Genomic DNA, 27734 nt, shown 5'->3' with positions numbered 1-27734 from the left:
ACCGTTTGGAAACTGAATCGGGAATTCCCTGTGCACACCTGCGCCCGGGTGTGCACAAAGCGCTGGGCAAACACAGCGCAGTCAGCCCCCGCCAGGCCAGGAGTAAGTTCTGTTTCGAGTCTGAGTCGAGGGTCCTGCGGAGGGCTGTCACTCAGGCAGAGGCGGGCGCGTCATCTGCAACTGTCCAATCAGAAATGCTGCTGGGGCAGGTGGGTGGGGCGAGGCGCCACAGGGGCGTGGACTTCTCACCGTCCGCCCGGCTCCGGAATGCTGGTCGCCTGTGCTTAACGGTCCCCGGCGCCTCTGTTGCAGGCTCTGCGGCGCGGTGACCCGCACGCGTGGGGAAGTTTAGGCGGGACTCAGGGAGGCCTAGGAAACTGGAAATGGTGAGTGTTTGGGGCCCGGCGAGGCACGGGGAGGAGGGGCTGGTTGGAACTGGCTGGAACTGGCTGGAGCCGGCTGTGGTCGGACCGGCCTCCCCTCGGTCAAGTCCGAGTCTGCGGACCGAGTCCGCTTTCCGCTTGGGCTCCGCTGGCCCCGCGTCCCCGCCGGCGCTCAGCGCGGGGCTGGGCCCGGAGCCGGGACCGGAGTCCCGTCCCGTCCCTGCGCGGGGCTGCAGCCGCGGGCTCTGTGGGCAGCCCGCGTCTCCCCCGATGGTGCGGGGTCCACGGGGCGGGTCATCAGGGACGATTGTGACTCGGTCTGCGGGGCTTGTGCAGGGGAGCGGCTGTGGTCTGTGGGGTCCCCAGTCCCCCCTCTCTTCAGGGGGAACCGTCCTTTTGTGAGTTTTCTTACATGTTTGGGAGGCAGGGTCTCAAATCCTGGACCCTGGTCCCCCAAACTGGCCTTTACGGAAACTGGCGGAAAATCTCTGCATTTCCAGGTCAGTCCTCCAATCCCCAAAGCCAGCTTTCCTCCCGAGGCTCAGCATCATGATCCACTATTTATCCTCCGGGGTGCGTTTCAAACAGACTCAATACTTTGTTTATTTTATTGAAAAAAAATTTTAATTGTCTAAAGTATTACATATGTCTCCTTTTTCCCCGATTGACACCCCCCCCCCCATTTAAATTTTTTTACGGAATAATGACGGAATGCTCTTCTTTAGAGATTTCTATTTGTCTGGATATTTTGCGTTAGAGGAAAGCCGAGAGTAACCACCTAGAAGACGTAGGAAGTCCGCGTTCCTCTCCCCCAGGACCTTCCCTGGGCACAGACCGAGGGGAAGCCCCCTGGGGGAGGTTCCTCTTGGGAAACTTCCCTGGGTGTTGTGCCCCGTCCGCACGGCCCCTTCCCTGGGTTGGTCACTTTGAAAACACTTACTGACTTATTTAAGTCTGAGTTTTTTGTTTTTTTTAAAAATATATATTTAATATCTTTTCATTGATTTCAGAGAGGAAGGGGGAGGGAGAGAGAGAGAGAAACATCCATGATGAGAGAGAATCATTGATGGGCTGCCCCCTGCGCCCCCCACCCTGGGGATCTGGCATGTGCCCTGACCAGGAATGGAACCATGTCCGCCTGGTCCATAGGTGGACACTCAACCACTGAGCCACGTCGGCCTGGCTAAGTCTCAGTTTTTAATAGGAGTAAAATGTAATTAATCACTAGAACCTGAAAGACAATATAAAAGAGTTCCAGATAAGCAAAAAGAGGAGAATTCGGGGGGAAAAATTTTTTTTTCAGTATTCCGTTCCATTTCTAGAATTTTTCTTTCACTCTTTCTGAGCATGTGTAGTAAGTTTCTGAGGCTGTTTTATTTTGGGGAGTTTTAAAATACAATCCCAGGGCTTGGCCTTGCAGAGCAGAATTGTTGAAGTAGATTCCTAAGAAGAGCTACTGAGCCCTGGAAGTGGGGATGCAATGCAGGGCCGTGGGTGGAGGTGGGTGCTGATGCCCTTTCTGTGGGTGTGGGTGTGGATCCTTAGTGCTAGCCGTTTCTAGATTTTATGTTGAGGTTTGCAATCAGAGTATAATTTGTAGACATTGAGAAGGTCTATGCAGATCAGGTGTTGTCTTGTGGACAAGAGGTTTATGGATTTGGGGATTCATTTGGATCAGAACTTAAAACTGAGTCAGGCTAAGAGTTGCCTCGCCTGTGAGAATGGAAGCCTCAGGGAGGGAGCATTTCCATGCTTACAGAAGAGGGGAGGGTGTGTGGAGATCCCAGTGCTCACTCCTGGGGCTACTCAGGTGTCACCCACGTCCTTCCCCAGGGGCTGACCCACTGCAGGGGTTTATCTCAGCAGGGGGTGTCTAGACCCTTAGTGGAAACATTCCACTTTCTGAGTGTGCGTTTCCTTCTGAACTGGAGGGAAGCAGGCTGCTTACCTTTCTTGATTCCAGTATGGCTGTTTACTTTCATTGGATTCCTTTCTCCATTGAATATTGCAGCTCTTTGAATCTAGTTTTCATTAACACTTGTGCTTTTAATATGTAAGTTGATTGAGAGATACCATGTATATAAGGCAAGATAATTGTGGAACCAAATATAATTTTGGTTTTATTATGGAAGAGAGCCTGAAGATGGGAGAAGGGTGTTTTTAAGTTCTCAGGTGATTTTCCCATTTTTAGGTCAGTTTTTATATGTCCATGATTCTAAAGAAATTTGACATTTAAAAGAATTTCTATTTGAATGAATGTGAGGAAAAAGCAGTTGAATTTTTATTTTCATTGATGTAGTAAAAGAAAAAAACTCAAAAATTAAGGATATATTTGAATTTTCTAGTTCATTTCAGGGCTTTATTGCAAACCCCTAATGCATTATAATATACTACTCAATCTCAAAAATATCCCAAGTGTAAAATACAGTGGACAAACTGTTAAAATGTCCCTTGGCTTCTTACCAGAAAGGAATTTGGGAATTTTTGATGGTCTGGAGTTTTATATTTTTTAGTGTTTAAAGGATTACATCTTAGAGTAGTGTTCTGTAGAAGAAAGTTAAAGTTAAATTAATTTTAAAAAGTAAAAATTAATTTAAAATAATGATTAAGCATAGGAAATAATGGTATATATATATATACTATTTAATAATCCTATTTAATAAAGAGGGAATATGCTAATTGATCCTCACACCATCACAAAGATGGCGGCACCCACAGCCAATAAGTAGGGAATATGCTAATTAACTGCCCCGCCCTCAAAGATGGCAGCGCCCAGTCACTCTGCGGCCTGCCTCCAGAGTCTCCCAGTCCCCTCAGCCTCCCAGCCGCCCAGGGCCGGCCTGAGGCACAGGCAAGCCTCAGATGGTGGCTGCCCAGCCACCCAGGGCCACCCGAGGCTCAGGTAACCAGGGCTGGCTGAGGCTTGCACTGCTGATACTGGCAGCAGCAGAGGTGTGATGGGGCATCGCCTTCCCCTGATTGCCGAGTTGCCTCCTGCCCCTGAGGGCTCCCGTACTGTGAAAGGGGGCAGGCCGGGCTGACGGACCCCCCGCTTTCAGTGCACGAATTTTTGTGCACTGGGGGCAGGGGAGTCCCTCGGCCTGGCCTGCGCCCTCTCGGGGGATGTCCACCTGCCGGCTTAGGCCCGCTCCCCAGGGGATTGGGCTTAAGCTGGAAGCCAGACATCCCTCTGGCAGCCCGGGAGCCCTCAGGGGATGTCTGATTGTGGCTGGGAGCGGGCCTAAGCCATCAGTCGGACATCCTTAGCGCTTCCAAAGAGGTGGGAGAGGCTCCTGCCACTGCCAGTCAGCCCGGATTCTGGCTGAGCGGAGCTCCCCCTGTGGGAGTGCACTGATCACCAGGGGGCAGCTCCTGTGTTGAGCATCTGCCCCTAGTGGTCAGTGCATGTCATAGCGACCAGCCGTTCCATCGTTAGGGTCAATTTGCATATTACCTTTTTATTATATAGGATATATATATATATATATATATATATACACACATACATACATACATATATATATGTATGTATATAATTTTCTCCTTATTTTAAATAAGTTGTGCATTGGAAGGAAGGCTGATTAAATTTCTAAGACAGAAATCAACAAGAAGACTTCCTGACCACATATCCTGGTCCATTGCAGCGCTGTATGTTAGCCATCCACAACACAATAGTTTCAATCACTTCTATATTACCCCCTATTTATATAAAAACAGGCCAGAGCTAATGCCTGTTTTTCTTACTTGGCTTTGTTCTTGTCATAAGTGGTCAGGCTCCATGTGTTTGATATTTAACTACTGAAAATTAAGCCGCACCCCTCTCTCTTCCCCTTGTCCTCCTTACCTGTCAGGCTGATAAGAACCTGGAGGCTCCTGCTCTGGGTGCTGCTGCTTGCTGGGGAGCCCCTCCCCTGAGCTCTGCTGCCCTGTGTTGCATTGTTGACCTCACAGAGCCTGGGTTCTGTGCTCAGAGGACTCTGGGTTGGCAGGTTTAGTCATTCCTTGTTGTTTGGGAGCAGGGGTTTGAGAATGGAGCTCTCCTTGCAGTGGTTTTGGTTGGAGTCTATGTGTGTGTTTAGAGTGAAGGTGTGACCCAGGCTGGGTTCTCCTTACCATTAGGGTGAGTCTTGGTGGGGCAGGGGAGTGTACTAGGGTGATTGATTATACTCATGAGTGAGGTGAGCCCATCAGATGGTCACTCCTTAAAGAGCAGTTATTTTCTTGTTCAGTTTTTTAAAAAAAGTTTACTTTTTAAAATTATAGTTGACATACAATATTATATTAGTTTCAGGTGTACAACATAGTGATTTTTGCATTTATGTATTTTACAATGTGATAACCAAAATAAGTATAGTAACCAACTGTCATCATATAAACTTATTATAATATTTTTGACTATTTTCCCTATGCTATAAATTACATCCCAATGACTTATTATATAACTGGAAGTCTGGACCTCTTACTTATTTCTCTTTATCTCTTTCACCTATTCAGCCAAAACTCTCTTTGGGGGAAGCTATCCGTTTGTTCTCTGTTCCATGAGTCTGTTTCTGTTTTGTTTTGGTAGGTTGTTTTGTTTTTTTAAGTTCCACAGATAAGTGTAATTATATGGTATTTGTCTTTCTTGGTATGACTTTTTCACTTATCATAAAATCTCTATCTCCACCCATGTTTATGTAACTGGTAAGATTTTATTATTTTTATAGCTGAGTAATATTCCATTTTGTCTCTGTGTGTGTATGTATGTATCACATCTATTGTACATAGTACTGTAATTAACATAGGGGTACAAATATCTTTATTGAATTATTATTTTTGTTTTGTTTGGATAAATACCCAAAAGTAGACTACCCAAAATCGAATGGTAGTTCTAATTTTAATATTTTTGAGGAACCTTCATACCATTTGCTATAGTGGCTGCACCAAATTACAGTCCCACCAATAGTACACAAGGGTTCTCTTTTCTTTACATTCTTGCCAACACTTGTTATTTGTTGACTTTTTGGTCATAGCTATTCTGACAGGTGTGAGGTGCTAGATAGAGAGAACAGACTGATGGTTGCCAGAGGGGAGAAGGATTGGGAATGGGCAGAAAAGTTGAAGGGGATTAAAAATACAAACTTGTAATTATAAAATAAGTCATGGGCGTGTAATGTACAGCACTAGAAATAGAGTCAATAACTTTGTAGTAACTATGTATGGTGACAGAAGGTTACTAAAATTATTGTGGTGATCACTTTGTAAGATATATAAATGTTGAATCACTATGTTGTACACCTGAAACGAATATAATATTGTATTTTTTTAAAAAGTGGTGAGTGCAGGCATTCTGTCTTGTTCCTGATGTTAGGGGAAAAGCTCTTAACTTTTCACCATTGAGTGTGTAAGCTCTGGGTTTGTCACATGTGGTTTTTATTATATTGAGATATGTTCTATTTAGTTCCACTTTGTTGAAAGTTTCATGCATGTTATATTTTGTCAAATGATTATTTGCATCTATTGAGATGGTTATAAGGTTTTTATTTTTGTTTTGTTATTGTGGTGTATTATGATTCTTGTTTTGTGGATATTGGACCATTTTTGCAATCTTGCAATAAATTTTACTGGATCATGGTATATGATCCTTTTAATGTATTGTTGAATTTGGTGTGCTAATATTTTTTGAGGATTTTTACATCTATGTTCATAGATGGTATATATATATATACGGGCAGTCGGTATATATATATGGGCAGATGGTATATATATAAACGGGCAGTCGGACATCCCTCAAGGGGTCCCATATTGGAGAGGGTACAGGCATATATACTAGAGGCCCGGTGCATGAAATTCGTGCACAGAGGGGGGTTGTCCCTCAGCCCAGCCTGTACCCTCTCCAATATGGGACCCCTTGAGGGATGTCCGACTGCCCGTTTAGGCCTGATCCGGTGGGATCGGACTTAAACGGGCAGTCGGACATCCCTCTCACAATCCAGGACTGCTGGCTCCCAACTGCTTGCCTGCCTGCCTTCCTAATTGCCCCTAACCGCTTCTGCCTGCCAGCCTGATCACCCCCTAACCACTCTGCTGCCAGCCTGTTTGCCCCCAACTTCCCTCCTCTGCCGGCCTGGTTACCCCTAACTGCCCTCTCCTGCAGGGTTGGTCACCTCCAACTGCCCTCCCTTGCATGCTTGGTCCCTCTCAACTGCCCTCCCTTGCAGGCCGGGTGCCTCCCAACTGCCCTCTCCTGCTGGCCATCTTGTGGTGGCCATCTTGTGTCCACATGGGGGCAGCTATATTGTGTGTTGCAGTGATGATCAATCTGCATATTACTCTTTTATTAGATAGGATAGAGGCCTGGTACAGGGGTGGGGGCCAGCTGGTTTGCCCTGAAGGGCGTCCCGGATCAGGTGGGGGTTCCCTTGGGGTGTGGGGCGGCCTGAGCGAGGGGCCTGTGGTGGTTTGCAGGCGGGCCACGCCCCCTGGCAATGCAGGCGGAGGCCCTGGTATCTGGAATTTATTTTCCTTCTACAATTGAAACTTTGTAGCCTGGAGCAGAGCCAAGCCTAGGGCTCCCTTCGAGGCCGGTAGCCATTTGTGCTGGGGTTATAATTGAAACTTTGTTGCCCCGCCAGGGTGTGCAGAAAGTTTTGCTTCCCCTGTTGCCGGCGGCAACCCTGGCCTGCTCTCTCAAGCTCCATTCTGCCGCCATTTGTTTGAATTTGTTTACCTTCTATAATTGAAACTTTGTAGCTTGAGTGGAGGCTTAGGCCTGGCAAGGGCAGGCAGAAAGCTTGGCTTCCTCTGTTACCTAGGAAACCTTGCTCTCTGTGGCTGTAGCCATCTTGGTTTGGGTTAATTTGCATGCTCGCTCTGATTGGATGGTGGGCGTGGCTTGTGGGCGTGTCAGATGTATGGTCAATTTGCATATTTGTCTATTATTAGATAGGATTTTTGCTTTATGTACTTAGGCATTCCTATGTTAGATGCATAAATGTTATTATTATGTAATGCCTTTCTTTGGCTTTTATTAGAGACTATTTTAGTCTATTTTGCTTGGTGTAAGTATTCCTACACCAGCTTTCTTTTCATTGCTATTTGCATAAAATATATTTTTTCCCTTCAATTTCAGTCTATGTGTGTCTTTATATCTGAAGTAATTTTTTATAAGCAAATATGTATGACTCTTGTTTTTATTATTCATTCAGCCACTGTGTCTTTTGATTGGATAATTTAGGTCACTTACATTTAAAGTAGTTATTGATGGGTATGTAATTATTGCTTCTTTATTAATTGTTTTCTAGTTGTTTTTGTAGTTCTTCTCTATTCCTTTCTTCTCGTTTTCTTCCTTTGTGCATTGATGACTTTCTGTAGTGTTATGTTTGGATGCCTTTCTTTTTATTTTGTGTATCTGTTACAGGTTTTTGGTTTATGGCTACCATGAATTTCACATATAACAACCTATATTAATAGTAGTTTAAGTTAGCCCTAGCTGGTTTGGCTCAGTGGATAGAGCGTTGACCTGTGGACTGAAGGGTCCCAGGTTCGATTCCAGCCAAGGGCACATGCCTGGGTTGCAGGCTTGATCCCCAGTAAGGAGCATGCAGGAGGCAGCCAATCAATGATTCTATCTCATCATTGATGTTTCTATCTCTCTCCCTCTCCCTTCCTCTCTAAAATCAATAAAACATATTAAAAAAAAATAGTAGTTTAAGTTAATAGTTGCTTAAATTCAACATATTCTAAAAGCACCATTTTTTTACTCATCCCCTCCCCCATATATTATGTTTTTAACATTATATTACACATCTTTGTGCATGTGTATGTCTCTTAATTAATTTATTCCAGATACACATGATTTTAAACTGCTTTTCTCTTGCTGCTTTTAAAATTCTGTCTTTAACTTTTAGCATTTTAGTAATTATGTGTTTTGTGGGTTTCTTTAAGTTCATCTTGTTTGGGACCTATGTGCTTTCTGACTTGGATATCTGTTTCCTTCACCAGGTTAGGGCAGTTTTCAGCCATTATTTCTTCAGATAGTTTTTCTGTCCCTCTCTCTCTCTTCTTCTGGGACCTCTATGGTGAGAATGGTAATATACTTGATATTGTCCCAGAGGTCCCTTAAACTATTTTCACTTTCTGAAATTCTTTTTTCTTTTTGCTGTTTTAGTTAGGGTTTCCGCTACCTTGCTTTTCAGTTCACTGATTCACTCTTCTGCATCATCTAATCTGCTATTAATTCCCTCTAGTGTATTTTTTTTCATTTCAATTATTATATTCTTTAGTTCTGATTGGTTCTTTTTTAATATTTTCTATCTCTTTGTTGGAGTTTTCCCTGAGTTTATTTATTCTCCAATTTTATTGACCATCTTTGTAGCCATTGCTTTCAACTTTTTATCGGGTAGATTGCTTGTCTTTATTTCATTTAGTTCTTTTTCTGGGGTTTTGAGTTATTCTTTTGCTTGTAGCATAATCCTCTTTCTCCTCATTTTGTCTATCTCTTCATGTTTGTTTCTATGTACTAGGTAGACCAGCTACATCACCAAATTTTGAAAAAGTGGCTTTATGTAGGTGTGCTGGGGGTATCTTGTGGTGCAGTCTCCCCTATACAGGGGAGCTTGGAAATGACAGAAGGGAGGGCATTATCTATATATACAAATAATAGCCTTGTATTATAATTGCCCGTAGTATTCAGTAAGATAACAAGCTGTCCAGGTTTGTAGTTTAGGATCAATCTGCTATGCCATATAGCCTAGGTATTTGGTAGGCAATGCCATTTAGATTTATGAAAGTACATTCTACATGTATCCATAATGATGAAATTGCCTAACAATACATATCTCAGAATATATCCCCATAGATAGATGGTACCAGACTAACTTTCTGGGCCGTCATATTGGACAGAGAGAGAAAGGAAGAAATGAGTCTGTAATAAATATTGCACAAGAGGCCCAAACCGGTTAGGCTCAGTGGATAGAGTGTCGGCCTGCGGACTGAAGGGTCCCAGGTTCGATTCCGATCAAGGGCATGTACCTCGGTTGCGGGCACATCCCGAGTAGGGGTGTGCAGGAGGCAGCTGATATATGTTTCTCTCTCATCGATGTTTCTAACTCTCTATCCCTCTCCCTTCTTCTCTGTAAAAAAATCAATTAAAAAATTTAAAAAATATATTACACAAGAAAAAAGCAGTGCTGGTCTGTATGAATGTTATTCAGCCAGCTACATCTGATGACTTTTAATGATCTGGAGAACTAATTTAAGACGATATGACTACCTAGACCTTGCTGAAGCTAGCATTGTCATAGGCCTTCTGGACTCATGTTTAATGATGGCAATAGAACAAAAAGCAAATATGTTTATTCAATATGTATTTATTCCCAGAAATCTTATACACATTTAATCCAATGCCTCATGGAGTACTGTAAGTGGTAATAAGGAAAAAAGATTAAAAGTTTTTTTTCTATCCAGCCGGTGTGACTCAGTGATAGAGCATTGACCTATGAACCAGGAGGTCATGGTTTGATTCCCAGTAAGGCCACATGCCTGGGTTATGGGCTTGATCCCTAGTAGGAGGGGTGTGCAGGAGGCAGCCAATCAATGATTCTCTCTCATTATTGATGTTTCTATCTTTCTCTCCCTCTCCTTTTCCTCTCTGAAATCATTTAAAAAACATTTTTTCACAAGGAATTTATTATCTTAAAATGATAATATAATATTTGTTTCATTTCTGTAGCATTTCTTTCTATTCCCAACATGCTCTGAACCCTGCCATTAGAGGAAATACATAAAATATAATGTGATCATGGTAAAAATGTATAAATAATTTCCATGTGTTCGTGATGGTATTTATGAAAAAGTAATTGTGGACAGAGTGTAAGTTTCTGATGATGAAGTCTTAGCATAAATGTTTGGAGATGACAGAATCATATGTAACTTCCTGTAAATGAAGTCTAGGTGTTCAGTGCAGTCCATCTCACAAATTTTACTATACACATATTTGTGATGTTTTAGGACTTAGTGACATTTGAGGATGTGGCTGTGAACTTTAGTATGGAGGAGTGGGCCTTACTGGATTCTTTACAGAAGAAACTCTACAAAGATGTGATGAGGGAAACCTTCAGGAACCTGGCCTCCATAGGTAAGGATGACAAGTTACCCTTTACTTCCTCATCTGAAGGATAAGTATTTCTTATCCATCAACATTGTGCTAACATGTAATGTAGGAATAAAGGACATTGATAAATAAGCTAGGCATAGTCACAGCTCATTATAGAACTAGAATCTAATAATTTTTCTACAATTTCTAATATTTGGAATCCTATTTCTTGGTCTGATTTTTAGGGGAAAAATGGGAAGATCATGAAACTGGAGATCAGTACAAAAACCAGGGGAGTAAACACAGGTGAGTAACATTCACAATAGAAAGCAGTGTCTCAGATGAGAAACCAGTTATGCTATAAAAATTTTAGAAGAATTTTCTCAGCCCAGCTCAGTGGTTGAGCATCAACCTATGAACCAGGAGGTCACAGTTCTATCCCCAGTCAGGGCACATGCCCTGGTGGTGGGCTCAATCCCCAGTGGGGATGTGCAGGAGGCAGCTGATCAATGATTCTCTCTCATCATTGATGTTTCTATCTCTCTCTCCCTCTACTTTCCTCACTGAAATATATATATATACTAGAGGCCCAGTGCACGACATTCGTGCACTTGGGGGGCTAGGGCGGGGGCGGTCCCTCAGCCTGGCCTGTGCCCTTGCAGTCTGGGAGCCGTCAATCGGACATCCTTAGCGCAGCTCTCCTGCCACCACTGCTGTGCTTGCCAGCCGTCAGCTTGGCTTCTGGCTGAGCGGTGTTCCCCCTGTGGGAGCACTCTGACCACCAGGGGGCAGTTCCTGCATTGAGCATCTGCCCCCTGGTGGTCAGTGTGTGTCATGGCAACCGGTCGTTCCACAGTTTGGTCAATTTGCATATTACCCTTTTATTATATAGGATATTTAAAACAAATGAAAAAAATCAATCTAAACTAACCCTGCTTCAAATTACTTCTCAGAAATTTTTTACTAAAGTACATTTTATATATGAGGTAGATGTGTAGTGTTTGCAAAAAAAAAAAAATAGTTTACATGCAAAGAGCATTCATGAAGCTAAATCTGAAGGTTATTTTTTTGATAATAGCAAGGCTGAAGTTGTCTTGCAGAGATTTTGGTGTACTCAATGTCCAACAATTTGGACAAGATAGTAAACCTATACTTAGCAGTAAATCATAAAAATGTAGTCCAAATATTCTACTAACAAGTATAAAATTATTAACAAAGAAATTAATAATGTGCTTCTTGTTTTTTGCAGAAGTCAAATGGTAGAGAGGCGCTGCAAAAGGATGGAGGGTAGTCAATGTGGAGAAAACTTAAGCCTTATTCCAAATCTCAATCTGACGAAATCTCTACCTGGAGTAAAACCATGGGAATACAATGCATGTGGGGAAGTCTTCATGCATCATTCATCCCATAATAGGGACATCAAATGTCAAACTAGACACAAGACCTCTGAGTATCAGAAATATGGAGAGAAACCATATAAATGTAGTATATGTGGGAGAGCCTTCACTTATATTCAGTTTTTTGATGAAAGAAATCACAATGGAGAGGAAGCTTATAAATGTGAGGAATGTTGGAAAGCCTTCAGGTGGCTCAAAAGCCCTCAAAGACACATGATCAAACATACTGCAGATGCTCCTTATAAATGTAAGGAGAGTGGGAAAACCTTTAGTTCTTCACTTTTTCTTCAAACATGTGAGAGAAGCCACACTGTAGAGAAGCCCTATCAATGTAAACTCTGTGGAAAAGCCTTCAGATATTATAAAAGTTTTCAAAGACATGAAAGGAATCACCCTGGAGAGAAACCCTATGAATGTAAAAAATGCAATAAAGCGTTCAGCTATCCCAGTCATCTTCATATACATGAAAGAACGCACACTGCAGAAAAGCCCTATGAATGTAAGCAATGTGGAAAGACCTTCAGATCTTACAGTTCCTTACAACCACATGAAATGATTCACACAGGAGAGAAACCCTATGTTTGTAAGGAATGTGGAAAAGCATTCAGATATTACAGTTCCTTACAAACACATGAAAGGTCTCACACTGGAGAGAAACCCTATGAATGTAAAAAATGTAGCAAAGCATTCAGTGCTCCCAGTTGTCTTCGCAAACATGAAAGAATTCACAGTTCAGAGAAACCTTATGGATGTAAAGAATGTGGAAAGGCCTTTAGATTTTATAGTTCCTTACAAACCCATGAAAGGACGCACACAGGAGAGAAACCCTATGAATGTAAGCAATGTGGAAAGGCTTTGAGATACTACAGTTCCTTGCAAATACATGAAAGAATACACACAGGAGAGAAACCCTATGCATGTAAGGAATGTGGAAATGCATTCAGATGTAACAGTTTCTTAAAAATACACAAAAAATCTCACACTGGAGAGAAACCCTATGAATGTGAAAAGTGTAGTAAAGTGTTCAGTACTCCTAGTAATCTTCGAATACATGAAAGAACTCATACTGCAGAGAAACCCTATAAATGTAAGGAGTGTGGAAAAGCCTTCAGATATTATCGTTCCTTACAAACACATGAAAGGACTCACACAGGAGAGAAACCCTATGAATGTAAACATTGTGGGAAAGCCTTCATTTGTCGTACCACCATTCAAAGACACTTGAAAATGCACACTGGTAAAACACCATATCAATGTAAGGAATGTGGGAAAGCATTCACTTGCCTTAGTTTATATCAAAGACATGAAAGAACTCACACTGGAGAGAAACCCTATGAATGTAAACAATGTGGAAAAGCCTATAGAGATCACAGTTCCTTACAAAGACATGAAAGGACTCACACTGGAGAGAAACCCTATGAATGTAAGGAATGTGGGAAAGCTTTTATTTGTAACAAAATTTTTCGAATACACATGATGAGAGTGCACACTACAGAAAAACCATATAAATGTGAAGAATGTGGGAAAGCCTTTAGTCATCCCTATTCCTTTCGAAGGCATGAAAGGACTCACTGGATAAAACCTCTTGAATGTAAGTAGTGTGGGAAAGACTTCAGTTGGCCTACATCCTTACATGTGAAAACTCCCACTGAAAAGAAATAAAAAAGCAAATAACATGAGAAGGATTGACATAATTTAGTTATAATGCTCTAGAAAACTTTCAAGATTAGAGAGCTATTATTAAAATAGTAAATTATGTTTATCAGTTTGTTTGTTTTTTTTCTTTAATCTGTAAAACTTGAGGTAGTTGTGTATTTCAAGATTGATAACTATTTATCTTGGAGGTAGACGATTAAGAATTTCATCCTGTTTGTTGACCATTTGCCCAAGTGTTTGTATCATTTGTCGAAGATCTCTGGATGTTATCGGTAAGTCTTGGTCCTTCATTACTGTTGGCTCAGATCTGCATTCGGTTTCAGTGTTACGAACAGAGACGCCCATCAGCCTGTCAACTTCCTCAGCACTGATCCCGTAGACGATTCTCAAACTATCGTAGCTCACATTCGATGCACCTCTCTTCTTTAGTGGTGGCATTAATAGCGCTTCCTCAAGGTCCTGTTCCGACACTTCAGACTGCAAATCCTTTGTTATCCAATATTCTTTGAAGGTTCCATCTCTTTTCCATTTCCAAAGAGTTGCTGCTTTGAAGAGATTAGGAAATGCTTAAGGAACAATGTATTCATGACCTTCTAATCGCAAGATTTTCAGATACGGAAACCTTTCCTTTGTGTTTTTTTCCATGAGCTCTCTTTCAACCGTCACTAATTTAGCATCATCATCTGCAACAGATCTCAATGTCATCACATGACCAATTCCGTCATTGATCAGGGCCTTCATAACCACATAGTGAAAAGGTGGAGAAAAGCTTAAGTTGCGTGATGAATGCTTGAGAGGTCTTTCCAGGAAGTTTGTCATCTGGTATGAACAAGAGAACGTTCAATATCTTTTGGTCTAATCCTTCTTGAGTCATCCAATCTGCTGTTCCTTTAATATCCAAAGTTGGATCCAACTCGATGGCAGGAGCTTGTTAGTTTGGAAATATAGTGGCATATAAGGCATTGAATCTTTTATTTATTTGCGTTTTTGGATTCTGTTGTGGTCTTCTGGCGACATGAAACATAAGAGATAGTGCAATTTTTACAATTTTCAAGTTAACCTCAGGGTCGCTCTCCACTGAATGGTCCCACCATGCAGCTCTTCCATCTTTCCCTGGCACGCCTCTATCTGGTTTGATATACTTTTCGAAAGGCTTAGATGGAACCTTGTAGAGCAATGGAAATATGGCCAACAGACAGGAAGTGTTGATGGATATCGTTCCTCCACATGTAAAACTTGATGTCTTCGTGGGTTCAAGAACCCTCATTGTAGCAGCCATAACTACATGAGCCCTCGGAGGGATGTACACATCGGCACTTCCAACAGCCAATATCTCCACATGTGACGCCATAGATTCCTGTTTATCAGTTTTTTAAGTGCACATTTGGACATGGGATTTATGCTACAGTTGATCCTTGGAAAACTCAGGAGTTAAGGGAACCTGTTTTCCATGCAGTTGAAAATGTTTGGCCGAAACCGGTTTGTCTCAGTGGATAGAGCGTCGGCCTGCGGACTCAAGGGTCCCAGGTTCGATTCCGGTCAAGGGCATGTACCTCGGTTGCGGGCACATCCCCAGTAGGGGGTGTGCAAGAGGCAGCTGATTGATGTTTCTCTCTCATCGATGTTTCTAGCTCTCTATCCCTCTCTCTTCCTCTCTGTAAAAAATCAATAAAATATTTTAAAAAAAATGTTTGTGTAACCTAAGCTAGCCCTCTTCATAAATGAATACCAAACCAAAGATTGAAAATACAGTTGATCCTTGAACAACCCAAGTTTGAAACTGCACAGGTCCACATTTTAAATTCTACAGATGGTGGCACCCAATCCCCTCATCCCCACTGGGGCACCTGCCTCCAGAGTCCCCCAGTATCCTCAGCCTCCCAGCTGCCCAGGGCCGGCCTGAGGCACAGGCAAGCCTCGGATGGTGGCTGCCCAGCTGATGCCCGAGGTGCAGACAAGCCTTGGATGGCAGGTGCCCAGCCGACCAGGGCTGCCCAAGGCTCAGGTAACCAGGCCGGCCGAGGCTTGCGCTACTTGCAGTGACAGCAGCAGAGGTGTGATGAGGGCGTCGCCTTCCCCTGATCCCCCGGTCACCTCCCACCCCTGAGGGCTCCTGGACTGTGAGAGGGGGCAGACCAGGCTGAGGGACCCCCCCCCCCCCGCCTCCAGTGCATGAATTTTAATGCACTGGGCCTCTAGTCAGTTAATAACATTGTCTCTACATTTTGAAGCTTGTAAGATACATGGGTGCATTCAAGTTTACTTCTAATATGCAATTAGGTTTAACTTTTAATGTTTTGTTTCATGTTAAGGGGCCATTGGGAAAAAAAAGACAGTTTGTTATTTGTTGGGATTTTCCTACTGGTTTTTTGATAGTTCCTGGATTTCTATTTCATGATATATATATATTCTCACTTTCATACTGACAAAACTCCTTATATGGGGTGATGGGTATTAGGTACTTTTTCCATTTTTTTCATTCTAATTAAACAGAATAAATTTTTAAGTATGTCAAGTTTATGAAAGATTTTAGTTTCATGGGAATTATTATTTTCATATTTCAGCCTTTGCTGTTGTTTTATTTGACTTGCATTTGGTGAATAGATTTTTATTTCAGAAGAGAGACCTGTATTAAATAGGAAAATAAATAGAGTTGGAAATAACACCCCTGTGGGTAGTGTTAGGAACTAGATTTTTAGAATCTATGCCCTTTGTGGTTCCATTAGACATTACTAGTAGCCCCATAGTGTGAGATTTTGAAAGCCAAAGCAAAGAAGGTATTAATTAGTCATATTGTAGAGCTACCACACAGGGAGAAAGAGGCACCTACGTACCATCTTCCACCTCATTTTAAAAAATTCTTTGCCCTTCCAGTCAAGAGAATACTCAAAACCACCACCAACTATTTAATTTCCACTTTTTAGGTATAAGTTTCCACTGCTATCTTCACAAATTGCACATCAAAGTTCCATCAGAGTTTGGATTTTTCTGTAAGCTGTCTGTGCCCACCATGAAACTGATTCAAATGTTTATGTTTATACTAGAGGCCCAGTGCATGATTAAATCATGCACGTGTAGGGTCCCCTAGGCCTAACCTGCCATCCAGGCCATATCCACTGCCCCGCAAAGCCTAGCATGCTCCGCGGACACTGCTAGCAGCCTGCTCCCCGCTTTTGATGGCAGGGGGTCCGCTGGTGCTGGAGCGGACACACAGCTCCACGCTTTCGATCACGGGGGAGCTGGCTGTCTGTCCACTGGTGCACCAGGCCTTTCGAAAGCCTCCGGCGTGGCAGAGGCTTTCGAAAGGCCTGGTGCCGGAGCGGACAGGCACCCAGCTCCCCTGCTTTTGATGGTCCGCAGCAGGACATGGGCTCGCTGCCCCAGAGGCCCCTTCTGTGCCGCAGCACAGCCATGGCGCAGACGCTGAGCTTGCGCCTCCGCTGGCAACGCGAGCTCAGTGTCCCACCAGCCCAATCGGCCACCCCGGCCACCCCGAGTCCCGCCCCCTGCGCCTCCCGCTGGCCCAATCATGGGCATAGCGGAGTGATGGTAATTTACATATTACCCTTTTATTATGTAGGATCTGATTCTCCTCTAGATTACATCTGCATAAGTTCTAAATTATATAGGAAATACCTTATGCTGTTAATAGTGCTAGTATATGTCCTTGGTTGACCATGACATCTACAATGCTGCTACGAAAAGAACATGGAGTTTGTTTTTCTGCTGCATGTTTTGGGGCTGTGTTGACCTGGTCCTTCAGTGTGAGAAATAAGCACCTTCCTCCTCTCAGGAAGACTAGGTGTTTCCAATTACTTGTAGCTGAGCCCAACCCCTCAAGATATACATATGTATACATATATAATTTTAATCCTCATTCAAGGATACGTTTTTATTGATTTTAGAGAGGAAGGGAGTGAGGGAGAGAGAGAGAGAGAAATATTGATGTGAGAAAGAAACATTGATTTGTTGCCTCCTGTATGCTCTGCAACTGGTGATCGAACCTGCAGCCTTTTGGTGTATGGGATGACACTCCAACCAACTGAGCCACTCAGCCAGAGCCGCGGTAAACTTTTAATTATGCTTGATTATATGTGATTAAAACTATGTGCTTACTTTTTTCCAACTAATGCTTATGTAGTTGTTTCATAGAAATATTGTAGTAACTGTTTTTAAGATATAAAATGCTAATAGATATTTTGTTTTCCATTTCCTGAAAAGAATATATTAAAATGTCTCATTATAATATGCATTTTCAGATACACTTGGCAATTTTTTACATTTAATGATTCCATATTATTGTTAGTCAATATTATCATGTACATACAAGTTCAGGTTTCTTTCTCAAACAAATTTTATTTTACTTATTTTTAAATATATTTTTATTGATTTCAGAGAAGAAGGGAGAGGGAGAGATAGAAACATCAATGATGAGAGAGAATCATTGATCAGCTGCCTCCTGCATGCCCCCTATGGGTGATCGAGCCCACAACCCAGGCATGTGCCCTTGACCAGAATTGAACTCTGGACCCTTCAGTCTGCAGGCCGACGCTCTATCCACTGAGCTGAACCAGCTAGGGCCTCAAACAGATTTTATATTTTAATCTTTCATAGATACAATCTTATAAAACTGATTTATGCCCTGGCTCAGTGGATTGAGCATCGGCCTGCGGACATGTGCCTTGGTTGCAGGCACCTCCCTGGCCCAGGCCCTGGTCGGGGCTCGTGCAGGAGGCAACCAATCAATGTGTTTCTCTCACATCTCACATCGATGTTTCTGTCTTTCCCTCTCTCTTACTCTCCCTAAGAATCAATGGAAAAAATATCCTCGGGTGAGGATTAACAACAACAAAAAATCGTGTTTAAGGACACAGAACATCGTAAAGCACGTTTCAGAAAAATAAGTTTAAAAAAATCCACAAAAAAACTGATTTCTTTTTCATTCTTAATGCCAGAACTGTAAATCATGTTTTTCTCAGTTCTCTTGCCAGTGACCTGCAGGATTACACCTCTAGTCAAAAAGAGAGGAGTAATGGATTCTAATAAGAATGAAGACAAACCAGCAGGGATTGTGAGGTACAATATCAGCATGTTCAAAAGGACTTTTAACAGGATTTTGACTTGTGTTAGATGATTTCATTGCTATTAAGGAAGCAAGACCTTTTTCTGTATAGAATGCTGTGAGGAGGTAAACTTTATTCGATCATCAGTAATCATAGTCATTTTCTAGAAGGCAAAAACAATGTAGTGGAGCTAAAGGTAATTTGGGAGAAGCCCCAGTCAGTGATATTAGTAAGAAGAGGGGACTATTGGTTATTGTTATGATTTGGAACTATATCTTTATTTTTAGAGCTATGGATACAAAATCCCCTTATAAATGCCTTGGTGTGTCATGGTCACTTTGATAAAGGGGTGTGGCATTTCTCTCTTCAGGAGGATAAGACTGGCTTTACAAGGAGAGCAAGGCCAGCTCCCTCTACACCAGGGTTTGCCTTTCCTAGTTATTAAATACTAGAGGCCCGGTGCATGAAATTCATGCACAGAGGGTTGTGTCCCTCAGCCCAGCCTGCACCCTTTCCAATCTGGGACTCCTCGAGGGATGTCTGACTACCCGTTTAGGCCCGATCCTACTGGGATCGGACCTAAACGGGCAGTCGGACATCCCTCTCACAATCCAGGACTGCTGGCTCCCAACTGCTTACATGCCTGCCTTCCTGATTGCCCCTAACCGCTTCTGCCTGCCAGCCTGATCACCCCCTAACCACTCCCCTGCCAGCCTGATTGCCCCTAACTGCCCTCCCCTGCAGGCCTGGTCCCCCCCAACTGCTCTCCCCTGCAGGCCTGGGTCCCCCCCAACTGCCCTTCCCTGCAGACCCGGTCACCCCCAACTGCCCTCCTCTGCCGACCTGGTCACCCCTACTACCCTCCCCTGCAGGCTTGATCACCCCCAACTGCCCCGCCTTGCAGGCCTGGTCCCTCCCAACTGCCCTCCCTTGCTGGACTGATCACCCACAGCTGCCCTCCCTTGCAGACCTGGTCCCTCCAAACTGCTCTCCCCTGCTGGCCATCTTGTGGTGGCCATCTTGTGTTCACATGGGGGCAGCCATCTTGTGTGTTGGAATGATGGTCAATTTGCATATTACTCTTTTATTAGATAGGATAGGTGTATTTTCTACAGTGAATTAGACACCATTTACCATAAAGTACCTCAGTTAAAATATATAAATTTACTTTTTGGTATACTGTATAATATATTTAATACCACCTTTCTGAATCAACTGAGGTCTCTAAGTTTGAGTTAATTGTGAGTGAACACAATCCTAGCAAAGGGGAAAGGATACCTTGTTCAATTAAGCCTTTCTTGTTTAGAGACTATGCTTCATTTTTGATTTGTAAAAAAAAATATGTTTTTATTGATTTTTAGAGAGGAAGGGAGAGGGATAGAGAAACAGAAACATCGATGAGAGAGACATCAATTGGCTGCCTCCTGCAGGCCCCCTGCAGGGGATCGAGTCAGCAACCCAGGTATGTGCCCTGACCTGGAATCGAACCAGTGACTTCTTGTTTTCATGGGTCGATGCTCAACCATTGAGCAACACTGGCCGGGCTGATTTTCTTATTTTTAAGAGACAAACGGTTCCTTTGGGAACGAGTAAAAGAGGAATTCTTAATTCTTTTTCTCTCTTCTGGTGACTGAACTGCACAGTGAAATGGGTAACAACATAAAGAATTCCCTTGCGGCCCTAACCGGTTTGGCTCAGTGGATAGAGTGTCGGCCTGCGGGTTCGATTCCGGTCAAGGGCATGTACCTTGGTTGCGGGCACATCCCCAGTAGGGGGTGTGCAAGAGGCAGCTGATCAATGGTTCTCTCTCATCGATGTTTCTAACTCTCTATCCCTCTCTCTTCCTCTCTGTAAAAAATCAATAAAATATATTAAAAAAAAGAAAAAGATAATAGCTACAAGTTTTTGTAAAGAGCACAGGAATTTAATCTTTTCTGTTTTGCTTTTGTTTATTTTTGTAGTGGTAACATGTATTGGAAGGGTTTCATTTTAATGGGCACCAAAGGAAGTGGTCTTTTGGCGTGATAAAATGTTTTCCATCTTTTTTTCTTTTCAGGCTCCAGATATTCTGCAGGTTTATTTCTTAAACTCAACTGGGAAACAAAACCCTGGTGCTTGGAAAGGCCCCTGCAAAACAGTACAGGGTCAAACAAAGCAATACTGGCCCTACTGCTTTTTGTTCTAGGTGCTGGACAGTGCTATTGGAGGAACTGGCAGACAGGCAGGCAGAGTGGCCAGCCCCAACAGCAGGAGTACGGGGTGAGCCACAAAGGAAAGCCGGCCTGGCTGGATTATCTAGGATATCACCACCAACTCAGGGTCCAGGCTGTCACTAGCAAGGCCAGTGGGGACATTCAATGACAAACTCCTGGGGCCATCTCAGATACACCAATGGCAGACATCCCCCCAACCCACTGCTGCCACTCCATGGGTCCCACAGCAGCTACACTGAATGGTGACACCCAAGAGGCTGCTGCCAGCTGAGAGTCTGAAGGGTGGGCCAAGCAGCCACCCAGCACATATTTTCCATCTCTTGATAGTAGTATTATTCCCTGTTTGTGAAAACTCAAAAGCACACCTAAAATAATTATATTGATATCTATATATATAAAACTCTAATATACAAATAGACCGAATGGTGGGACAACCAAACAAACGGTCGCCATGACGTGTGCTGACCACCAGGGGGCGCATGTGGAACATGGCAGGCGTTGGCCTTAACGGGATGGTGGGCCAGTGAGCAGGGTCGTCAGACCAAGGCAGGGCTCAGTCACTGTCATTGGGGTGAGCCTCTAGTGGTTACTGAAAATTTGTTGCTCCCGCATGCTGCAGTCCCGCCTGGGGCTTGCACCTGCTGCCAGTGCTGGCCCCGCTCACACCCACCGCCAGTGCCCGGCGCCAGCCCTGATCAGCAGGTGTGAACAGCGGCTGCCGGCCCCAATCGCCCCTCAGGGCTTCTCCACTTCCCCCTGCTCCTGAGGGGTGATTGGGGCCAGCAGCTGCCTCTCGCACCCACTGCCGGCGACGACCCCACTCACACCCACGATGGCACCGGCCCCAATCACTCCGCAGTTCAATTTCAGTCAAGCCCACATGCCTGGGTTTCAGGCTTGTTCCCCAATCAATGATTCCCTCTCATCATTGATGTTTCTATCTCTCTCCCTCTCCCTTCCTCTCTGAAATCAATAAAAATATATTTAAAAAAATAAAATGATTTACCCATTGAACCGTCCACTTTCATGTAAGTGGAGGCATGCTCCGTCCAGGGCTGTCTGCTTGCAGGAAGCCTTTGCTTAGTAACTATGACAGATGGATGCGCCTGGTGCCAAGCCAGGAAAACCCAAGCCAAGAGAGGCAGAGCTTGTCCTCCCTGTGGGCTCTGGAGGCTTAAGGGAGGCGGTGTCTTTAGAGAGTCCACCCCCCCCCCCCATTTTATTTTGTCTCCATTTCCTGCCCTGGTGGCTCCAACATTCATGAGTGTCCTTGCTGCGTGACAAGTCCCGGGCTCATCTGAGACTCTAATAAAATGGGCTCTCCATACCTTAGCCGTTTTTTAATTACGAACTTTGGGGTCTTTAGCCAATTCGCCTACCTGGCGCATCTTAGCTGCTGTGACCAACAGCTGGGAGCCAGTTCCAAAAACCCATAGGAGACAATCAAAGCTTTTCTCCCCGCTTTGGACAGAATTATCTAGAAAACCTTGTTTTCCTCCCGTGGTATCCTTACGTGAGTCCATCTCTCATGCTTGCTGGTCATTGTTGGACGTTTTGGTAGGATGGATAGTATCAGGGAACACCTGGGACGGCGATTGCCTCTCCCAGGACTCAAATGCTGCCACCCCCTGGTCTAGGTGTTCCAATCAGCCCCCCAGGAGTCGGGGTTCACTTCCACCAGTGGGACATTCATAGATGTTTGGGGAAAGTCCCTGACAAGGACACACCAGCAATTGGCACATTGGTATGTCACCACCCAGTAAAGCCCAAGCCATTTGAGCAGGGGTCGAATACACGTCCAGCTTGTCTAGTTTTTCGACCTCCTCTGGGAACTTGGGCGGAGCTGGAATCATGTGCTGGGGGGAGGAGTGCTTTAATCCAGATTCATTTTGCTGCACCACACCAGCGTGGGACCCCTGACACCCCATGGGGTTGGGGGATGATTTGTGACAGCAGCAAGGAATGCAGCAGCTTAGGAAGCGCTTGCCTCAGCGCCTGCCCACCGTGGGGGACACGGTGTCCCTGGTAGAGTTGCCTCTGTCACAAGTCAAGGCTGGCTCTCCAAGCTTAACACCCTGGTCCCCACCATGGACACAGTGTGTCCCACAGCTGCCCTCCCCTTCCACACTCTTCTAGGGGAGCCCTCCTTGGCTCCCAGCCCTTTCGGTGAGTTCACTTTGGCCTATGATTATAGCCCATTGCCTCCACGCCTCCAGACTTGTCACCCAGTGGGGTCTCACTTAGAGACTTGGAAACACCCACCTCAGCCTGGGGCCTGCTGGGCAGTCTCTGGAGGGGAGTCTGATGTCTGACAGCACCCACAATTTCAGGTGGGAATTTGCAGCAACACTCGCAGCCACCGTACAGAGCAAGCAGCGCTCCTTCCCAGAGGGACTGAGCAGTCAGAGAGGAATTGAGCGAGCCAGCGGTGGCTCCAATGTGTGTTATGGGACTTCAAACTACACCCATGATCCCATTCTTGTCACCAATTGTGTTGGGGGCACAAGCTATAGTTTGTGTATTAAATAAAGATTCTGCAGATTATGGCCTCCTGAATGAGGGGGCACAAGTCATCCACAGGGGGACAGGAGGCAGCTCCCTCATCATCTTAGTTCCAACTTTGGGGAAGTAAGAACTCTGGGACCATTTTGATTGAAGGTGCGCATCAGTACACTCACACAAAGCAAGCAGAGACACAAGATTTCTTTCTTACAGCCCTAGCCCAATTGGCTTAGTGGATAGAGTGTCCGCATGCAGACCAAAGGGTCCTGGGTTCGATTCCGGTCAAGGGCACATGCCTGGGTTGCAGGCTCCTTCCCGGTCCAGGTCCTGGTCCTGGTCGGGTGCTTGTAAAAGGCAACCAATCGATGTGTTTCTCTCACATGGATATTTCTCTCTCTCTTCTACTTTCTCTAAAAATCGATGGAAAAATATTCTTGAGTGAGGATTTAAAAAAGATTTCTTGCCGAAACCGGTTTGGCTCAGTGGATAGAGCGTCGGTCTGCAGACTGAAAGGTCCCAGGTTCGATTCCAGTCAAGGGCATGTACATTGGTTGCGGGCACATCCCCAGTAGGAGGTGTGCAAGAGGCAGCTGGTCGATGTTTCTCTCTCATCGATGTTTCTGGCTCTCTATCCCTCTCCCTTCCTCTCTGTAAAAAATCAATAAAAAATATTTTAAAAAGAATCAGCAATTATGATTAAAAAAAAAAAAAGATTTCTTACAGATCCCAGAAATGGGAGGGTGGGTGAGTACAATGAGGTGGGCAAAGGGCAGTCCTTCATCCAAGATCACAAGCCAGCAGAAGACAGAGAGCAGGATAGCATTCACCTATTATAAGGTGGTTAGGGAAGCGGTCACAAACTTTTTGCCTGTTTAAGTGGTTATTTTGTTTGTTTGTTTTAATCCTCTCCCAAGGATATTTTTCCATTGATCTTTTAGAGAGAGAGTAGAAGAGAGAGGGAAACATCGATGTGAGAGGAACACATCAATTGGTTGCCTCCTGCACATGCCCTGATTAGGGCCCTGGCTGGTGGTGGTGGTGGTGGGGGGGAATCCTGCAACCAAGGTGCATGCCCCGGACCGGAATCAAACCTGGGACCCTTTGGTCTGCAGGCCAACGTTCTATCCACTGAGCCAAACCGGCTAGGGCTCAAGTGATTTTCTAAATATAAATATATTTTTATTGATTTCAGAGAGGAAGGGAGAAGGAGAGAGAGATAGAAACATCAATGATGCGAGAGAATCATTGATCGGCTGCCTCCCGCACCCTCCACACTGGGGATCATGCCTGCAACATGAACATGTGCCCCTGACCGGAATAGAACCCAGGACCCTTCAGTCCGCAGGCCGATGCTCTAGCCACTGAGCCACACCAGCTAGGGCTCAAGTGGTTATTTATTTATTTATTTATTTATTTATTTATTTATTTATTTATTTCAAGTGGTTATTTTAATTGGTGCCCAGGGAAAAGCAAATCAGGAACTTGGGATGGAAACCTAACCTCCTTACCTAAGTATGTATGTGTATTCAAAACAATAGAAGACAGACAAAAATGCTTCGCTGTTCCAGAAAAATGTTAAGCTCTGCTGAGCCTTGATTTTTATGTGTTCAACTCTTCTTTCCACAACTGTGGTGTCCTTCTTAGGAAGAACTGAAGGACCAGGAAGGACTCAGGCCCCAACAGGCCTTTCTTGCTGCCCTGTCTTACTTGGAAAACAGCCTCTAGGGTTTCAGCTGCCCTCATCTCATGCACATAACTTGGAGGAAGGGAGAGGCCTCCCAGGTTTGCCTGTGGGTTTAAATCATGTTCCCTATACAGTTAAGTAGAAATACTGTGGTTCTGAAACATAAAGGCGTAGCCCGCAGGTCTCCCCAAGTGGAATCTATTAGAGGCCCCTGTGATCAACGGTGTGCTGGTTCTCTTTCTCTGCGTTTGTGGAGTTGTGTTTCAGTGAGTCCTGAAGGATTTATCCAAATACAGCAGATGGTATTAGCGATGGCACAAACACCATCGCTAATTTATCACCAGGAGAAAGTCTGTTGTCTAAAACAACCTCAGCAAGCGAATGTAAAGATTTTTCTTGAACAGCTGATGCTTTGGCACGACATTCAGCAATTTCCCCTAAAGTTCTAGACACATTTCTGGCCATGTATTTACTTCCACTGAAACCCACCATGGAATAAAATTCTCAAAAAATCTCATTCCTTCACTGTCGGAAACACTATCGGGCAATTCTAGTTGTAATCTGTGATGTAAATGTAAGAGTGATGTCCAATACTGAGTCTCTGATTAAATGTGTAATGAAATGGGCATAATCAATCATCTGACTACATAACACCTTCCAAGTCGGTAAGAATTTAAGCAATATGTCCTCCATAGATTTTCCTGCCAACTGCAATTAAAAATTAATCCTAGCCCTAACCGGTTTGGCTCAGTGGATAGAGCGTCGGCCTGCGGACTGAGGGGTCCCGGGTTCGATTCCGGTCAAGGGCATGTAACCTTGGTTGCGGGCACATCCCCAGCGGGGGGTTTGCAGGAGGCAGCTGATCGATGTTTGTAACTCTCTATCCCTCTCCCTTCCTCTCTGTAAAAAATCAATAAAATATGTTTTTAAAAAAATTAATCCTAATGGGGCACAGATCATGGAGGTAGGGATACCAAGACTGATTGAATCAAGACTCTGAAAAATGTGAGCATTTAAGAAGGTGGGTGGAGTTAAATTGCATTGGCATAAGTAGCAAAAGTTGCAAAGGAACAACTGTTGAAACCTGGGATGCTTGGGAGGCTCACTGTCCCATGTTATAAACGTTACCTCTTACTTCTCTGTAGGCTTGATTGGTCAGGTGAGACGTTCTAGAAGGAGTCCAGGAAAGTCTCACCCAATATGTGGGTTTAATATTACCATTGGTACTCAGAGTTAGGGGAGAGATGGTTGAGAAATTGGTAGTTACGTGTTGTAAAGGAGTTTTCGGTTCCTGAACAGAGAGAGGAGGCTTCTGACAAATCCAACAGTTTGTCAAAATTCCTCCACTTGCAAGGGATTGGGATATGTGAACTAGGCAGTTATCCTTCCAGGAGAAACTAAAAAAAAAAAAAGGAAATAATAGATATTGTAGCAAGTGTTTGGACTCCTATACTAATACCTGTTATATTCCTTGTTTGAGGGATGGAAAGAGATTGCTCAGGCTATATGCAAAAAGAAAAGAAGTCCACACATAAATAACTGTTGGACATAGAAATCGGGACTCAAAAGAACTGTTGGCCCAGAAGGAAACTCACTACAGACTGATTCATTTGCCTCTCAGCATAACCATTATTGCTCGTCTCACTTTCGGTTCCTATAAGTGTATTCCTAGTATCACATGAGCTCACTCATCTAGGGGAAATGATGAACAACATAGACTGAAGAACAAGAACAGCATTGATCAGACTGTCAGACCTCAGAGGGAAGGTAGGGGAGGGTGGGGACAAGGGAGATAGATCAACCAAAGGACTTGTGTGCTTGCATATGAGCCTAACCAGTGATCACGGACAACAGGGGGATGGGGGCATGCGTGTGGGGGGGTTTGGGATGAGAATGGGGGGAGGGGTTGATGACAAATATGGGATACCTTAATCAATAAAGTAATTTAAAAAAGAAAAGAAAAGAAGTCCAATAATTATCATTGTAGTTGAAATGTATTCTACAAAGAAATGATTCTTGGGATACATTACAAAATCACCAATTAATAAGGTGATCATGTTTTAGTAGGGCAAGTAGCATAAGACAGGCAATATTCCAAAAATTTTCCTGAAAATTAGGCATCTAAATTTCAATACCAACACATAGTGCAAAAGAGTTTTGCAATCCTGGCTCTTAGGCATATAAGAGTTTCCAGATTAATTAACACATCTATCGACTTTGTGTGTGTGTGTGTGTGTGTGTGTGTGTGTGTGTGTGTAGAGAATGCTTAAGATCCACTTTCTTTGCAATTTATAATTGCACAATTCAGTATATGTATATGAAACCATCATGTAATCTTCACATTTTTATTAGTGAATTAGAGCTCAATAAAACTGGGTGGGGGGAGGTTTTCAGATGCATCTCAAAACTGATCTAAATTAAATTTCCTTCCAGTGTAAGATGTACACCTGAGAATATAATGGCCACATCTCACACCCAGTGGTTAGAGAAGAGCCCTTGCATCGAGGCTAGGGCTTCTGCAAGTTCCCACCAGAGCCAAGTGCTCTGGGATTCTTACTAAAAGGACCACATGAGAGGAGATGCGGAAGGGATGGGTAGAAGGCTCAGTGCTGTCAAGGATCAAAGGTTGAAATGGAGCCAGACACTTCATTACAGATGGTGAGGTCATATTAAGTGTCCATGTGTCTAAACAAAGCTCACAGTTCCGAGTGACCTCCTAGCCTTACACCAAGCCCTAGGATGTAAGACGCCCTTGTTCTGT

At 44.0% G+C, this 27734-nt stretch overlaps 1 protein-coding gene across 1 annotated transcript; it reads left to right on the top strand.

Moving 5' to 3' along the window:
• Window positions 1-255: 255 nt before the first annotated feature.
• On the top strand, window positions 256-16726 carry LOC307099117 (uncharacterized protein). The gene is made up of 4 exons (XM_079770307.1): window positions 256-386; window positions 10374-10500; window positions 10704-10764; window positions 11708-16726. The coding sequence occupies exons 1-4, from the start codon at window positions 384-386 to the stop codon at window positions 13452-13454; spliced, it is 1938 nt and encodes a 645-aa protein (XP_079626433.1). The 5' UTR covers window positions 256-383; the 3' UTR covers window positions 13455-16726.
• Window positions 16727-27734: the final 11008 nt, after the last annotated feature.

This window comes from Cnephaeus nilssonii (genome assembly GCF_951640355.1).
Source record: "Cnephaeus nilssonii genome assembly, chromosome: 5".
NCBI lineage: Eukaryota > Metazoa > Chordata > Mammalia > Chiroptera > Vespertilionidae > Cnephaeus > Cnephaeus nilssonii.
This window is presented reverse-complemented; position numbering and strand designations above follow the sequence as displayed.